The sequence below is a fragment of the Hemiscyllium ocellatum genome, chromosome 19 (genome assembly GCF_020745735.1).
Source record: "Hemiscyllium ocellatum isolate sHemOce1 chromosome 19, sHemOce1.pat.X.cur, whole genome shotgun sequence".
NCBI classification, from domain to species: Eukaryota; Metazoa; Chordata; class Chondrichthyes; order Orectolobiformes; family Hemiscylliidae; genus Hemiscyllium; species Hemiscyllium ocellatum.
Genome location: NC_083419.1, coordinates 31825159 through 31843967, shown reverse-complemented (window position 1 = coordinate 31843967; position 18809 = coordinate 31825159). Strand labels below are relative to the sequence as shown.

The 18809-nt window shown below is 41.0% G+C and overlaps 1 protein-coding gene across 13 annotated transcripts in view; it reads left to right on the top strand.

Moving 5' to 3' along the window:
* The window catches only part of LOC132824688 (suppressor of tumorigenicity 7 protein homolog), a 200637-nt gene that overhangs the window by 49839 nt on the left and 131989 nt on the right, over positions 1-18809 (top strand). For 2 of the 13 annotated variants that reach the window (XM_060839348.1, XM_060839352.1), the window contains exon 1: positions 12745-12796. The exons of 10 other annotated variants lie outside the window; for them this stretch is intronic. In XM_060839348.1, the coding sequence (XP_060695331.1) occupies positions 12775-12796 (22 nt within the window). In that variant the 5' untranslated portion in view covers positions 12745-12774. Of the gene's footprint in view, positions 1-12744; positions 12797-18809 lie in introns of those variants that run through there. One more of the 13 variants, XM_060839353.1, reaches the window with a different exon arrangement.

Below are 18809 nucleotides of genomic sequence, written 5' to 3'. Positions count from 1 at the left end.
GGAGCACCCGGAGGAAACCCACGCAGACACGGGGAGAACGTGCAAACTCCACACAGTCAGTCGCCTGAGTCGGGAATTGAACCCGGGTCTACAGGCGCTGTGAGGCAGCAGTGCTAACCACTGTGCCACCGTGCCGCCCTAAATACTGGCAAAAAAGCATATTTGTTTCTAACGTGCAGTAACTGGGACAAACAGAAGGGAAGGCAAATGAAAGGACAAAAATAAAAGACAGAGGTAAACATGTAAATCAGCATTGCATTGCAACCTTCTTCCAGGAGAAAGCAAAGAAATAGGAGGAGAAATGGAGGGCAAATACTTGAATTTAGATTGGCACATTATTGACATTCTCTTTGAATTTAAGTTGTTCGAGTATTTAAACAATCTTGAAAGTTCTGCACATAACTGACAAAGAACAACACGCAGTCAAGCACCATCTTGCTTTTATACTGACGCGTTGAGAAGAGTAAATGTCTGTGGTAATTCTGACAATGATTGCAACGATCCTGAAAAAATTGTTCCAATTTTAGAAGATCAGCTTAATGTTTGAGCAAATTTCAGGATACAATGGCTTAAGTTCATGTCACATCGCTATGTTGTTTGAAATAATCAGCCAAGTTGGAGGCAGATGCTGAGACAGAGGTATGGACTGTGATTTCACAGAAACCAACGCTACAAAAGGCTTATGGAACTCATCGTTGCTTCATCAAATCTTTCTGAAAGGCATTTCTGGACAAACTTAAGGAATATTTCATTGCTGAGTTCCAGTAAGTGCATATTTCAGTATTATAATCCTGCCAAGCTCACCAAAAAGCCTTGGATTGTGCCTATTGCAGGATGACAAGTCTGTTGCATTTGATTCTAATGTCCTCATGACAGTTCATGCTAAGTATAGTAACATCAAGCACACAGAATGCAGAAATTTGTGTTAGTCTATGATATTAAAGCTTTATAAATAGTTATTATTTTGAAGTTTATTTAAAACAGTTGTCACAATAAAAACTTAAGTCTCTGCAGAATATGTTATGTAGGCTAACATATAATAAACCACAAAGGGCATCACTTATTAATATAATTTTCAGTCATTTTTGCTATTTCTACCCTTATCCAATCCTTTCATAATTTTAGAGGCTTTTTATCAGTTTACCTTTCAGTCTTTATTTACATATGAAAGGGACTTAAATTGGGACTAATTCCAAATAACCATATTTAACACTGCAACCTAAACTAAACTGAAATGAAACATTGATATTGCTTTATCTTGTAACTCTCCTGCTAATACATTTGAGATGAATTCTATGTTTAAGGTGCTACATAACTAAGTTGTGGTAAAGAAAATGGGCACATAATTACATTTGAACATTAAGGAAGTTAATTAGTGACATCAAGTTCTCAGAGAGCTCTCAACACTGGAACAGATATGGTGGAGTTACTGTCTTGTGTTACAATTAAGCCAGAGGTTAGGTGTAAAGAATTTTAATTATAGAATCTCTACAGTGTGGAAGTAGCCATTCAGCCCTTTCAGTCCACACCGAACCTCCGAAGAACATTCCACCCAGATGCACCCCCTCACCCTATCCCTATAACTCTGCATTTTCTAAGGCTAATTCACTTAACCTCCACATTCCATGCCCAGTATGGCCAATCCACCTAACCTGTACATCTTTGGACTGTGGGAGGAAACCAGAACAGCACATGCAGACATGGGGAGAGTGTGCAAACTCCACACAGTCATGCAAGGTGGAAACAAACCTGGGTCCTTGGCGCAATGAGGCAGCAGTGCTGACCATTGAGCTATCATGTCCCCCTGATGCATAGCTGATTAGTTATTGTAACAAGATTATCTCCAATTAAACCTACATTTTAACGCACACATATATTTCAAGTGTTTGAGGAGTTTGAGGTGTTTCTAGTCCAAGATTCCATATTAATATAGGTAACCAATGTCATGAAGTAGACCTCCAGTAAGTGAATAAATATACTTGAAAACACTTGAGAGAAATTTGATTTCCAGAAACAGCATCCATTAAGATCTCTGGTGTAAGAATTTAGAATTGTCAAGGTACCAGATACACTGTATAGCCCAAGAGCAAGATTCTTCAGAATTAGATTAGATTTCCTACAGTATGGAAACAGGCCCTTCAGCCCAACAAGTCCACACTGATCCTCCGAAGAGCAATTGACCCAGACCTATTCCCCTACATTTACCCCTGACTAAGGTACCGAACATTATGGGCAATTTGGCATGGCCAATTCACCTAACCTGCACATCTTTGAATTAGATTAGATTAGATTACTTACAGTGTGGAAACAGGCCCTTCGGCCCAACAAGTCCACACCGACCTGCCGAAGCGCAACCCACCCATAACCCTACATTTACCCCTTACCTAACACTACGGGCAATTTAGCATGGCCAATTCACCTGACCTGCACATCTTTGTGATTGTGGGAGGAAACCGGAGCACCCGGAGGAAACCCACGCAGACACGGGGAGAATGTGCAAACTCCACACAGTCAGTCGCCTGAGTCGGGAATTGAACCCGGGTCTCAGGCGCTGTGAGGCAGCAGTGCTAACCACTGTGCCACCGTGCCGCCCACAATTGTGGGATGAAATCCATGCAGACACGGGGAGAATGTGCAAACTCCACACAGACAGTTGCCTGACACTGGAATAGAACCTGGATCCATGGCGCTGTGAGGCAGCAGTGCTAACCACTGAGCCAACGTGCTGCCCCGTGAAGAGGAAGGAAGCTGCATAGACTCCACGTGCAGAAAGGGTGGGGTTAGTATGATAATAGTACAAACTAGACTTCTTTCTCAGATATTTCTAACAATATTTTTTCTAGAGTATCGCTGATTAAATACCCCCCCCCATTACTCGAATATTTAATAGAGGGGTTTGTTTGGATATACATCATTAAATTTCATTATCGTTAAATAAAATTAAGTTTCTACTTAGATAATGTTCCTGACTATAATGTCCTATAGCCAAGAGAACTACTAATATTCTGAAACCTAACAGCCTTGGTAATGAAAGCACTGTAGCTGTCTCACAAAGTGTCCTATAACAGATGGATGGCTGATTAGTTTTCAATACAATTTCTTGACCCCATTCCCCAGATAGCTTGTGGTGCTGCCACAGATACAATACGCTTGCTTCATAACTGTGACTCGGACTGACGCAGAGGGCTGAAATTCTGGTTAGATCGAGGAATTGAGTAACTTTTTTTTAATTAGATAAAGGTTACATTCAAGGAATAAGGGTAAACTAAATTTACAGTCTGTAAATTGAAAGGAACTGTTGTCAATTTTTTGTCAGAGTTGTTGGGTTTTACAGTTAATTTTCAGTTAGCAAATAAGGCTTTTAAGAATTTAAGTTTGTGACCAAGTTTGTGTTAAATAGTTCATGGCACTGGAATTTAAAGCCTGATTTTGTGGTGGTAATGGCAATGAAACCATCAGCATGCGTGATCACTTTTCTAGCGAGACTGATAGCACCTTCAGGAACTTTACACACTTGCTGAATAAAATGAAGAAATTGCTGTCAGTGAGTATGCAGTTTTTCAGAGAGTGCACTTTCTGGGGACCCACAGTGGGGAATCTGGAATGGAATAGGCACAGTCTCAGACAGGAAAGGGAATTGATCATTTAGGGTCAGACAGAGGAGACTTCAAACAAAGGCTTATGAATTTTTGGAATTCTTTATCACAGAGACAAGACTTTTGGACTTCCAGGGAATCGTGAGATGTGGAAGCAGGCAGGAAAGTACATTTGCAGTCCTCTATTAATCATGATCATTTTCAATGGCAGAGCTGGTTCAACAGACCATACAGCTTACTCCTGCTCCCAACCTTGTTATTGTGTTCTAAGTAATCAGAGAGTTGATGAGAATTTCACTTTTATTCTGTATATCTTGGTATAAAAACCAATGAAAGGACTCATCTTGATGAAAGAGGAGCTACTGGGGTTTTAACGCTGTACTAAGCTTATCATTACTTTTAACCAATCTCAGTGGCTTAGAAAGCTAAATTAAAATTTGTAGAATGTTAAATTGCTTCATTATAATAAAGAAAGCAAATTATTTCAAGAAAAGTTTGTATCTGTTTGATATTTTTAGCTTTGATCTGAATCAAGCCGTAACCTTTTTTCTCCATCTGTAAATTGAAGGATAACATGTTTTTAACTTCCTGGTTTGCAGTTTATGGGAATACTTCAACGTGATTGGCTGATTACACTGTTTGTTGACATTGCTGATATTAGATGACCTCATGTCTTGACTTGATGTGAGTTGTAAACTACAGATGTAGTTTGTTGAAATTTGTTAAGAATGTTGAGTCTTCATGGACAGGTTTTTTTTAGTTCAACAGTGAGTGCTATTGCTTTTCTACCCCGTCTGTAAATTCCAGTCAAATGAAGATTATTGAACAATTACTTTCGAAAATCCTCAGCAACTTCCAGAGAATAATAAGTGAAAGAGAATGATGATTTACTGGTAATGCAATTTTCTCTTAAAATTATCCTGTATCCATGACATTCACTGGTTGGTGTCATACCACATAAAAGCAGATGGTTATGGTTATTAGAGGCCAAACTCGAGTTAGTGTCCTAGTCCCAAACATCTTTAGTTGCTTCATCAATGACATTTCTTCCATCATAAGGTTAAAAATTGGGATATTCCCTGAAGATTGCATATCGTTCAGTACCATTCAAGCACCATCTCAGATACTGAGGCAATTATGCATAAATATAGCAGCATGTGGACTGCATTCAAGCTTGGACAAGAGGCAAGTAGAATTTGCATCACATACATGCTAGTCAATGACCATCTTCAACAAGAGAGAATCTTTCCATCACCTCATGACACTTAGCATCACCATTGCTGAATCCCATCACATGCCCCCTCACCCCCACCTCAGTAACATCCTGGGAGTTACCATTGACCAGAAACTGAAATGGACTAGCTGTATAAATACTGTGCTACAAGGACGAATCAGAGATTTCAGAAGTCATGTTGAGGTTTTACATGACATTGATGAGGCCTCTTCTGGAATACTGTATCCAGTACTGGTCACTTAGTTAGAGAAAGGATATTATTAAGCTAGAGTGTGTTCAAAAGAGATTTACTAGGATGTTGCTGGATATGGAAGGTCTGATTTATAAAGAATTAGATTAGATTTTTAAAAAATTAGATTACTTACAGTGTGGAAACAGGCCCTTCGGCCCAACAAGTCCACACTGACCCGCCGAAGCACACCCCACCCATTCCTAGAAATTCACCTGGACTGTCTCAGACATCCCGACCTGAAATTCACCTGGACTGTCTCAGACATCCCGACCTGAAATTCACCTGGACTGTCTCAGACATCCCGACCTGAAATTCACCTGGACTGTCTCAGACATCCCGACCTGAAATTCACCTGGACTGTCTCAGACATCCCGACCTGAAATTCACCTGGACTGTCTCAGACATCCCGACCTGAAATTCACCTGGACTGTCTCAGACATCCCGACCTGAAATTCACCTGGACTGTCTCAGACATCCCGACCTGAAATTCACCTGGACTGTCTCAGACATCCCGACCTGAAATTCACCTGGACTGTCTCAGAATCTTCCGCAACTACACTGGCACCACCCCCCACCTTTTCCTCCGCTACATCGATGACTGTATCGGCGCTGCCTCGTGCTCCCACGAGGAGGTTGAACAGTTCATCAACTTTACTAACACCTTCCATCCCGACCTGAAATTCACCTGGACTGTCTCAGACTCCTCCCTCCCCTTCCTAGACCTTTCCATTTCTATCTCGGGCGACCGACTCAACACAGACATCTATTATAAACCGACTGACTCCCACAGCTACCTGGACTACACCTCCTCCCACCCTGCCCCCTGTAAAAACGCCATCCCATATTCCCAATTCCTTCGTCTCCGCCGCATCTGCTCCCAGGAGGACCAATTCCAACACCGCACAACCCAGATGGCCTCCTTCTTCAAGGACCGCAGATTCCCCCCAGACGTGATCGACGATGCCCTCCACCGCATCTCCTCCACTTCCCGCTCCTCCGCCCTTGAGCCCCGCTCCTCCAACCGCCACCAAGACAGAACCCCACTGGTTCTCACCTACCACCCCACCAACCTGCGCATACAACGTATTATCCGCCGCCATTTCCGCCACCTCCAAACGGACCCCACCACCAAGGATATATTTCCCTCCCCTCCCCTATCAGCGTTCCGCAAGGACCACTCCCTTCGTGACTCCCTTGTCAGATCCACACCCCCCACCAACCCAACCTCCACCCCCGGCACCTTCCCCTGCAACCGCAGGAAATGTAAAACTTGCGCCCACACCTCCACACTCACTTCCCTCCAAGGCCCCAAGGGATCCTTCCATATCCGCCACAAGTTCACCTGTACCTCCACACACATCATCTATTGCATCCGCTGCACCCGATGTGGCCTCCTCTATATTGGTGAGACAGGCCGCTTACTTGCGGAACGCTTCAGAGAACACCTCTGGGCCGCCCGAACCAACCAACCCAATCACCCCGTGGCTCAACACTTTAACTCCCCCTCCCACTCCACCGAGGACATGCAGGTCCTTGGACTCCTCCACCGGCAGAACACAACTACACGACGGCTGGAGGAGGAGCGCCTCATCTTCCGCCTGGGAACCCTCCAACCACAAGGTATGAATTCAGATTTCTCCAGCTTCCTCATTTCCCCTCCCCCCACCTTGTCTCAGTCGGTTCCCTCAACTCAGCACCGCCCTCCTAACCTGCAATCCTCTTCCTGACCTCTCCGCCCCCACCCCACTCCGGCCTATCACCCTCACCTTGACCTCCTTCCACCTATCCCACCTCCATCGCCCCTCCCCCTAGTCCCTCCTCCCTACCTTTTATCTCAGCCGGCTTGGCTCTCTCTCTCTTATTCCTGATGAAGGGCTTATGCTCGAAACGTCGAATTCTCTATTCCTGAGATGCTGCCTAACCTGCTGTGCTTTGACCAGCAACACATTTGCAGCTGTGATCTCCAGCATCTGCAGACCTCATTTTTTAATCTTAGAATGGCCAATTCACCTGACCTGCACATCTTTGGACTGTGGGAGAAAACCGGAGGAAACCCACGCAGACACGGGGAGAATGTGCAAACTCCACACAGTCAGTCGCCTGAGTCGGGAATTGAACCCTGGCCTCTGGCGCTGTGAGGCAGCAGTGCTAATCACTGTGCCACCGTGCCGCCCACAGTGGACTTTTTTCACTGGAGTGTAGGAGGTTGAGAGGTGATGACCTTATAGAAGTTTGTAAGATCATGAAGTGTGTAGGTAGGGATAACGGTAGTTGTCTTTTCCCTAGGATTGGGGACCCGCACCACTCTAAACTAGACTCTGGGGGATTTCAAGGCTAGGGAGCACATTTTTTGCATGAGAGGAGAGAGGGTTAAAAAAGACATGACGGACAAATTTAGAGGACTTGAATAGAAAAGCAGGGATATACTTCTGAGGCTCTATAAAGCTCTGGTCAGACCACATTTGGAATATTGTGCACAGTTTTAGGTCTCATATCTCAGGAGGATGTGCTGGCCCTGGACCGTGTTCAGAGGAGGTTCGCGAGAATGGTCCCAGGAATGAAAAGCTTAACATATGAGGAACATTTGAGGACTCTAGGTTTATACCCGCTGAAGTTTAGAAGGATGAAGGGAGGATCTAATTGAAACATACAGAATACTGAATGGCCTGGACAGAATAGATGTTGGGAAGATGTTTCCATTGGTAGGAGAAACTAAGACCTGAGGGCGATAGCCTTCGAGTAAAGTTGAAGACCTTTTAGAACACAGATAAGGAGAAACTTCTTCAGCCAGAGAGTGACAAATCTATGGAATTGATTGTCACAGAAGGCCAGGTCATTGAGTGTATTTAAGACCTGAGTTCGATAGGTTCTTGGATATGAGGGGGATCAAGGGTTATGGGGGGGAAGTGAGAGAATGGGGTTGAGAAACTTATTTGCCATGGCTGAATGGTGGAGCAGACCCACTGGTCTGACCGGCCTAATTTCTGGTCCTTTGTCTTATAGTTCGCATGTGGAAGGATCTCCTTGAAAGACATTTGGATAAGTATATGAATAGGAAAGTTTCGGAGACAAATGGGCCAGGAGCAAGCAAGTGGGACTAGTTTAGTTTGGGACTATATGGGGCATGGATTGCTGTATGACTCTATGACTGTAAGTCTGTGAATCAGACTCGACAAGTCCTGTCTACAAAGCAAAAGCGTATTAAAATATTTTCCACTTGGTTGGATGAGTATAGCTCCAACAAAAGCCAAGAATCACAAAGCCATCAAGGACAAAGCAGTTGGCTTGATCAGATGCTCAACAAACTGACCTACATTGGCAATAATGTGTACCAAATGCTAGATGCATGGCAGCAGCTTACCAGAGTTCATTTTGTTGCACCACCTAAACGCACACCCTCTGTCAGTTAGATGGAGAAGACAACAGATTCATAGGAACACCATCACCATGTCAATGTAAGCCACCCATCATCCTGACATTGACTTTCCTTCATTGTCGCTGGGTTAAAATCCTGGAACGCCCTTTCTTACGGCAGTGTGGATTTACCAACGACATATGGATTGAAGTGGTCTAGGGAATCGACTCACCCCCCTCTTCTCAAGAGAACTTACAGATGGGAAATAAATACTGGCTTAGCCACCAATCCTCTGGTCCCGTAATTGAGTTTAAAAATGGATCCAAGCATATTCTTTTGAGAGACTCTTGATGTAAAAAACGTCACCAGTGTATTAAAAAACACAGTTCAGTGGATATCAGTTTCATGTTTAGTTTAATCCCTTCATTTGAACATTTGAAATTTCAAATGCCAAGGAAAATGTGTGATGAAGAAAAGTCTTTCAGAAAGCTCTGAGTAATTTGTGCGCAAAAAAGACAATTCAGTGCCACCTAGTGGTGTGACTGCTTAGGGTTTCAAATAAGCATTTATGTTGTATCATTAGAATTCTCATTGGAAATGTTTTTGATAGTAGGTTACAGTAGTGCATGGATCTGTGTCTTTTATGTGAGTGTGATATTCTAAAAGCATGTACTTCTCATTCTCCCTCTGTCATGACCTCTCCTTTCTGTGACCACATCCTGTTCTTGTTGACTCAGTTCCCTCTCTTTTTGACCCCATATCCTCTCTTTCGGTGTCACCATTGTCTGTCAAGTTTCTTGTTACCTTAGGAATTTATTCTAAATAGTTTAAAAAATATAGTTTCTTAAAGTATTAAAAAACTAAAACAGGAAGTCAAGAAACATTGAGTCAGTGGAATCAGAAGCAGCTGCTATTCAGAATTGGACACTTGAGCTTGCTGTCTTATTAATCCAGTGGGAGTAGTAGAGACTGAGCCTAATGAAGGTAAAAGAGGAGGCCAGGATGTCAGAAGCCCTGAGCCTAGTTGCAGTTGGTCTCTTCCACACTGTATGTGAAAACAGGTTATGTGGCAAGATTAGCGTGGTGCTGGATAGAGGCTTTTGCCCAAAACATTGATTTCCTTGCTTCTTGGATGCTTCCTGACCTGCTTTTCCAGCACCACTCTAATCTTGACTCTAATCTCCAGCATCTGCAGTGCTCACTTTCACCAGGTTATGTGGCACACTAGCCAATGCATTAAGCATCTCTGTGTGCCCATCAACCTTTTCTTGCACACCACTACTCAATTGAAAACCTTATCTGCATACTTTGCAGTAGATGTTGCATGTAACCTCACTGCCAGGGAGCTGGACATGTGCCGTTCTTGCCCATATCAGCTCACTGTTGCTTGGTGACTCCTACATGTAGATCCTGTTTCTATATTACCATCTACAGTATGCACAGTGTCTGCGAATATCGCATTGAGTGACAACGTTTCTTTGTGAGGCAATCTGTGGCCTTCATGGTGAGGCTGAACTTGATGGTCAAGTGACAGGTCTCAAGTACCTAGAAATACAAATGTGGAAAGGGTATGGAAAGAATTGCATGATTGGACCATCGGCAACTTGTTCATCATGTATCAAATTGCAGGATGACGGTGAAATGAGATTTGAGAAAATGCATAAGAGGAAATGTATCATCAACTGGATGTTTTCAGCATCACCCCTCACCATGGTTTCAGCCAATAAATCAAACACTATCTTTTCCAATGGACTAGAATGATATCTTCCCTGGGTATTCCTCTACTGCTTCAACTTGATATGAGCCACTTTGACCTGCAAGAGCAAGGGAAGAGTGCCAGTGTTTATATTGCAATATGATGCAATATGCAGTGTGTTTAATAAGATTGACTTGGTTGAATAGTTGGAACTATGTGAAGACTGTAAACTGTGGTTATGAGACTTAAACTCTGTGAGGGTGAAGTGGAATATCTGTATGATAGCCATGAGTGCTGATTGCTACAGATTGTTGATGGGTGAGTGATGGTGATGAAGTGCATTGAGCAGTGTGTGAGGATGATACTATGGTGATCGTGAAGATCACCTTGATTGAGCACTGGATATTTACACATTCTGAGCCTGAACCCCCCCCCCCCCCCCCAACCCCACCATCACCACCACCACCACCACCCAAGGCTCTGCCATGATGTTTGTATTAACTCTTTAGCCTCTTTCAGTTGAGAGTATACTCCAATCTATTTTGATCTTTCCACACTCAAAATGTGTCAATGTATACTTATCCACATTAAGTGAATACTTGTTTGCAACTTGCTCCTCTTTTTCTCCTACAGTATTTGACCATTCTTCTTACTGTTTATCAAACCCCTTCCTTTTGTGATAGAGGCAAGTTTTAAGACTTTAGAACAAAAATCCACGCAGTAATAGCTCCTCAATTTCGTCACTGCCAACTTTTCTCCAATGTGACAACACACACTCATTTACCAATGTTGTTTCTGACCTGTCTACTGAGTACAGAGGGCCCTCACTTAAAGTCAGGGTTGCATTTCTGAAAATCACAACTTTAAATGAAACAACTTTAAGTGAGGCATGGTTTCCCATAGTAATTAATGTTAAAGCCAGAGTTGAGTTCCTGAGGACAAGTTTTGCCCAGAAAGCATGTGTAAAAGTTTAAACACTGTGCCATACATGTGCAACACTATGGAGAAAGTGAGAACTGCAGATGCTGGAGTTCAGAGTTGAGAGTGTGGTGCTGGAAAAGCACAGCCAGTCAGGCAGCATCTGAGGAGCAGGAAAATTGATGTTTCAGGCATGAGCCCTTCATCTATGTGCAGCACAATGCATTGCTAGCTGAAATAAACTTGCAAAACAAAACAAGGAAAGCTTCAGTGAAGAAAGCAGGTTTCCTGCTTGCAGAGAAGTCTTTAATAAAACTCACGGTATAGGTACAGGACAAGTTCCTCAACTATATCTACACAGGTGAACTGCTGTAGAATCCAATACACCAGAGAATTTGGTTAAAGAGATCAAGTTGCAGCAGTACAGATTGAAAAGGCAGAGAAATATTTTTTAAAAAAGTTTACTTCAGTACCTGAGCAGAAACTATTAAAAATAATAATGCTGTTTGACTGGATAAAGACATAATGGTGCCAACTCTAGCAGCACCACCAGGAAGCCTCGTTGATGATGCAATGATATGAGAGGCTCAATGATGCCAACTGCAATCAGGAAATAAGTAACCGGGAATGGCAACTTAAATAAGGTGAGAGGACATATAAAAAAACAAAGTTAAATCAAAACAACTTTGAAATGGAGACTTAAACTGAGGACTCCTTGTATCTCTATCCTTTTTCCTTTTCAGTTTCATCAATATGCCTTTTTTTGTAACGCTTTCTAAAAAACTATATTCTGTGCATCTACTAAATACCCTCTCTCTATTCAGTTTGCTGCTTTTTAACAAAGCTCTGGGTATTTATTCCACAATATCAGTTCAGTATTAGTTACCTGCAATTATATTGATAAATTCTTAAGTCTTACGTCATTAATTGATCATTATTAATTGTTTCAAACTATTTTTCAGCCTGGTCAAGGCATTTATTTACCAATCTCTGCTAAGTTACAACATTTCTTTAGGCATCTTAATGAAGAGAGGCCGAACCATTTTAATAATGTGTTACGGAATTGTCAAGTACTGTCGGTCTGATTTACAAAAGACGAGGAATTTTTTGAGATGCTGACACCCTTACATTGCACGATTGTACCGTACACTGTAGAGCACCTCCAGTTTTCTTGTATGTTCTCTGTATTTTAGAAACTCATTTGCATGTTCCCATACAGTTCATTATTTTGTACTTGGATACGACTGATTAAAATACAAAACATCAGTGGTCTCCAGTGGTATATATTTTCCCAGAGGAGGATATATATTTTTTTCTCTTTCCTCTGTCTCTCTCCTGAATCTCGTTTTCCATTCATTCTCTTTCTGCTGCTGGTCCTGGTTAACAGGAATCAGTCTTTGCAGTAAGTGCCTTTGACGTCACACAGTGTATGCAGCCTGTGCTATTGTCTTACTCTGAGCTGTACTGTGTATCGCAGTGTCTGGGTTCAGCTCTTCATTCAGACTCACTGCAGCAAGGCAAGAGAGTACTTGGTCTTTCATTTCAGTTGAATTTCCAGCAGAAGCTTTTGGCTTTCACTTGTAAGAGAAGCACAAACAGTATTTTGTTGAGGACTGCTGTGTGTTGTATCAGCTTTCAGGCTTGAACAAGGCAGCTGGCAGCCGCAGAGCTTGGGCTGCATTGTCTAGTCTCATGACCCCTGCTGTGTAGCTGCCTCATCTTTTTGCAGCATCTGAACCAGCCATGTTCGGCACGGAGTCTTCATGTAAGTACAGTACTGCAACACTCCAATGATTAGTAGCATCTTTAGCATTGTGCCAAAGCTTTGTTTTATTTGCACAGAATGCAGGCTTTAGCCAGGGCCACTTCAAACAAAGAATTCACAGCACCTCTTAGAATGAGATTCTATGTGAATCAGATCTGAAAGATTCATGCCACTATATGTTTTTGAGGATTTGAAAGAATAATCATCTGGGTTTTGTGACTCTTTTGTACGAATTATGTTAACAACACAAATATGATCAAGGTGCCAAAAATTAACAAAAAAAGGCCTTTCTGGCAAAAAGCAATAAATCACTGAACAAGGTGTGGAATGGCTGAATTTATTACAAAAGTGCACTGCACAGAATTTACCCCTTACTCAAAAATTAAGCAGTGAATTTATCAAAACACACTTTGATGTATATCATGAGGCCTAGTGACAGGACTGATTTCATAAAGTTTAAAAACCCTAAAGGCTCCTCATGTGTTCTGTGACCTGCACCCGTAAATTATAACATTCTCAGTAGAGAATTGTTGCCTGGGAAACGGGAATTGTCCCCCATCCATTTTCTTTTACCGTAGTTGCTACTAACAGGGGACCTGGATATTGTGCACAGATTCTGAATGCTCCACTGCTGTTACAGTTTGTTTGATAAGATGGTACAGCATTGATTTACATGGTATCAGTTCAGCAGCTGGTAAATTAATACGGGTGCTGTTGTGAGCTGTCCATCTTGAAAGAACATTGATGTTTGTGTAAGGCTGGGGAGGACCTGTTATCACAAAGTGAACTGTTAGTTGCAGCGCTCCCTTGTTTGATAAAGCTGTCCACGGTTTACCCAATTCACCCTTATGTTTGCTGATATCTTTTGCTGCTGTGGTAACCAGATTGTGATGACTGAAAATTGATATCTCCTGCAAGCTGGCATACTAACTATGGGTTTATGATGAAGTCTGTGGGAGTTAAATGGCCTGAGAATTTCATGCGAGGAGAGAGTTTGGCTGATGATTGACATTGCGGCTCACATTCAAACTAAAATCAGATTAGGCTGCCACATAAAATATCATTTTAGATGCCGTTGATAGCAAATATACCCTTCTCATGTGGTGCAGTGATATTTTGACATCAATTCTAAAAAGTCTTTTCTAATTATGACAACCTAATGCATTAGAAGGTCATGCAGAAATGTTTATATTTTAATCGGTGGATTTCATCCAGTGTTGAATCCTGGTGGCCTCACCCTTTGTCTTGAAGAGAGTCCACGGCCAGTGTAACAAAACAGTCGGGCTACTTTCTTGTTTAGTCCTATGGATGAGCTTTACTACATTTCTGTAATTCCACTGTTGAGTTTCATTTTTCTTGAATGATGAGAACCTCCATGTATTTGAATTTATGCAGCGAGAGCTCTGTATTCACCATATTATCCGGATGAATTATTCAGATGTAGTTCTCTGAACTGATAGGTCTAAATTTTAGCTTTTGTGACCCAAATAGGAATTAGCCATATCCCTTTCTAAACAAAGCAAATGCCAATAAAAAGTCTGTTCTATATATAGTTAATTCTTGCCTGATGTCTATATGGAAGGATCATTAACAGAGTTGGAAGGAAGCAGTGCCCAAATTTTTGCGTTTTCACAAATTTTGCATTTCAGTCTGTTTTTCATCGTGGAATGAAAAATAACTTTTATGACCAGGTGAGGAGAGATACGATGGTGCCCCTCTTTTCTCACTACTCATTGGGTGGCAGATTTTTTAAAAATCATATGCTTTCTAATTCTGTGAACTGTTCACTTGTTATAACTATAAAAGACAGAAACAGACCAATTTTCTCAAGACAAAAAGTATTTATTGCACTTGATCAATCTACAAATGACAAAGCTCCAATTTTTGCACATAGATTTTAAAGTTCATAAGCAGACAAATAAATAACATGGTGGAAGGACAGATTAGGCAAAGCGAATGTATACAGACTCCTGAAGGTTAGTGACTTGGTTGCCTTTGAGTTAAACATGGTGGCCCCCCTGAGTTTGGCATGGAGGAGGTTTGAAGATAAGGATGAACGATGCATCCATCCTTTTGAAGATAGCTGCTGCTGTGTTGAACTCTTTTTCTTTTTAAAAATCACTTTCTAGGGCATCTGAAGAGTTTTTTAAAAAAGCACATAGGATTTGAAACTTTCAAGTTGTCTGGAGGTAGAGAAACCCACATAGGAATCTTGTTTCCTCAGGGTTTCATTTGCTTGTCCTGATCTGCACAGAACACAAGTACTTAAACACTCATAGGTTTAGTTGGCTTGATATGTGACCCTCTTTCTCCAATTGCTAATTTACCCAAATATAGCTGTGCTGTAATGAATTCCAGGTACACGGCTTACATGGCTATGTGTAATCTAGACAAATTACTTTCGTAGCCAGAGTGACACTGGTCCATGAAATTATGTCAGTTAGTTTGCCTCCACCTAACTGAACACCCAGGTGATTGTTTGGATGTTTACCAATGGCCCCCATTCATACCCATTCAAGGAAAGGTTCATGAGGAGGTTTTGCAATAACTTTGGAATGCAGAAGGTATAGCAATGCAAATGTTTGACCACCTTTGAAGTCCATGAAATGAGATTTCAGATGTTTTAAAAAGGAACTTTGTTTTCTCTGGCTGGAAAAAAAACAATGAGGTTCTTTCTACATAAAACAGAATTTAACTACAACTCTGAACCAATGAATTATTTTACCATCATTATTCACAGATTTTACTTTTGATTTCCTCTTGTAAAGTAATGCATTGTACGTATCCATGGCTTTATAAGTTATTCCCTTCCTGTGCTTAAACTGTTTCTGATAACATATTAAAAATATAATGCAAGCGGGTGAAGTAAGTGGAGTAATCAGTTAACGATATTGATACACTGACTGTAGTTACTGAGCATGTGCATAAGGAGCCATGTCATTGCGATGCCAGATCACGTGGGCCTGAGATGTGATGGAAGAATGCAATAGCAAAGCCCTAATTTACTCTGCTTAGTTGTATAGTTCAGAGGGAATAAATATTAAGAATTGCACAAAGCTTGTTTATAATGTTTATATGTCTCAAGCCTCTAGAAGCTCTTAATATTTCTTCATCATGGAGGAGCATCAGCTTGATTGGGGTTCCTGCATTTAATTGATATTTATGATTTGTAATTTTTATTTATTTCAACTCTGAGCAGAAGATCATAGGGTGATTATTAAAATTGATAGAAGTTAATTTGTTTGTGGACTCTGATACAAATAAGCAGTTTAAACTTGGGGAGTTGAGCAAATAGTTACTTTATGTAGTGTGTACTGAAAAGCCATTCCAACTTTTGACTAATCACATGGTTCAGCTTAAGGGTTTTAAGTATTGGTTCTGTTATTGGGATCGAGGAGCCAATAATTGGTGTTCTCTAGCCTGTTTTCAAGAGGATCATTATTAAAAAGATTACCTCCTTAAGTACTGAGGATAGAAAATGATGTAAATGTAACATCAAAAAACTGACTATAAACTAAGTAAATTGAATATGTTAGTTTAAGAACACATTATTGTTTTGTGTTAGATATTATGGACAAGTCAAGACGTTGAATACGCAGTACAACTTAATTTGTGTAAATCCCATGTTTACAGTACAGAAGATTCACTGTAGATGAATCGTTGGATAAAATGTTGACAAGTACCTTGTAGCTAAACTAAAGAAATGCAGTGAATTACTTTCATCAGTTAAGAATGTGGTGATGAGGAGTAACATCTGAACTGTAACACATCTTTACCAGTGGTTTAGTGATCTCCAGCTGAAGTGCAGGTGTTACACTATGTTGCGTGAGTTTGTGAAGCAGAGCAAAACATGGAATAAACATGGTTGCCGTTTTGTGTGTGTTTAAATGTGAAGAGAGAAGAAAGTGAGCACAGTCAATAGCCTGCAGACACACTCTGACAAGGTGACAATGGCTTCTTGATCTGGTGTAGCCAGTGGAACTTTGCCCAAAGTCGTAATTTCAGCAAAAGAAACAAGAGCTGGCAAGAAAATTGATTAGACAAAAAAAACCCTAAACTGGAGGTGATAGTCTCAAAACTAAAATGCGGTATTATGTACTTCTGGTTTTTCTTATAGATATTAAAACCACTATTCTAACAATCATCTAATAGAAAAAGAATCCAGTAGAAAGGTATGCATAAGAGGAGCTGCTGAGAAATAAGCGTTCCACTTGAAGCATTTCATTGAAAAGCAAATCCAGAGTTGAGGGTGGGATTGAGGTTGGGATAAGTGAATAAGAATGGTTGTCTTAGATGCTGAGCAAAGGTGGTGCATTAATGTGATAGCGTACTATGAAACTACATTGCTGGTCCTGTTTGCAAACATGTGTTGATGAAAAATAATCTCAAGGATCCCTCTTTGTGAAACAATAAGGAGGTAATGTGAGCCGCTGGGGAAATTAAGCAGGATGTGATCGAGGTTATGCAACTTCTGTATTTGTCCCTGGTGAGATATGATTGCTGCTTTATAATGGTTTTAACGTTGAAACAGATATATATCTGGATAGTTCAAATTTAAATGACCAGCTGTATAACAAGATTTGCCAGAGAATCACAAAGATGCTTCTCCAATCTTCAATTGGAACTCTATTACAAAATTAATACAGATGACAAAATTAACATACTTAGGGTATCTTAAGGAACGTTCAGTCAACTTGTATGTTGCTTGTTTTTCTCTGCTGAGTTTACCGTATGTAATGTATGTGAAATTTGTTGTCAGGAAGTCTGTTTACTCATGCTGTTAAATGAAGTATTTCTGCATTGTTACCTGCACAGAACAGTTTAGTAAAATAAGTCCAAGAAAGCCACAGACCACTGCTGCATTGCTGCAGCTTTTTTCACCCTCCTGTCTTTTCCTCTTCCATTTGTTAAAGACAGTGAATGACTCATGCCGGTGAACTGTGCTGTGTGTCTCACCATTCATAACTTGTCCAGGAGCCAGTTTAAGTATGTTATACAGTGAGGATTGGATTTTGTTACTGGAGCGGGTTTACTCGGGTCAATATATTTCCCAACTCGTTGGACCCAATGAGTAAAAAGCAAAACTTCAGTTCTTGCTCACTCAAGCATACTTCACAGTGAAAAGTTCATAGAATCTATTCAAAACATTTAATCCTTCTCAAGTGGTTAATCTCAAGTGGTAAAAAATGCAATAAACTTCTGTTCATATGCATCAAAGTCAGCTAATTCTTTAATAGCCCCTGAAAACTGTCAATTAAACAATAAATTCAGAACCCAAACTGAGGTAATTGTAGCTTTTGAAACTCAGCTATTGCCCTGAGGTAAAATCAACAAAGCTGAATCTGATCACATGCTTCTGTTTTTTTAACTGCAGAGGAAGAATTATTAATCAAAGCAGTGCAACAGAGGTATTCTTTAAAAACACTCAATGACACTTTCAGGTGTTTTAATATTTAAAGAGGAGGGTATTTGTAAAGCTTCAGATGTAATTTACTCTTTAGAAGCATTTATTCAAAGGTTTCCAGGCAATGGGTTCCACTAACTTTTAATGCCCTCCTCCCCACCCCAGCTCCAACATTACCCTCCTCTCCAGGCTAAGTCCTTCCCCCAACTCTGCCACACAATACCTCCACCCTACAGTTTCACTCAAGGGCCCCATAAAGTCCAGAGTATTAAAATGGAGTCCTATCGAGAAGAAAATTGAGAAGCACAGCTTTAATGATCAATTCATGACTCCCAAACAATGGGATAAGGCCCTTGCTGAAGCTGAAATGGGATATATTTGACGTCATTAGTGAGTTCAAATTTCTCATCTGCGTGAATCATATCCTGCTATCTTTCCACTACTGGCAAAAGTTAGATCTGGGCATTTCCTGACATTTTTAAGGTCCACAGAGTTGGAAAGACTTTAGCAAGCTTTCTGGTTTTGTGAATAATATGAATTTTTTTTACCTCACATCATGGATAGTGAATATCCAACTGCAAAGTGATCAGGAGTGGCATCCTTTGAGAT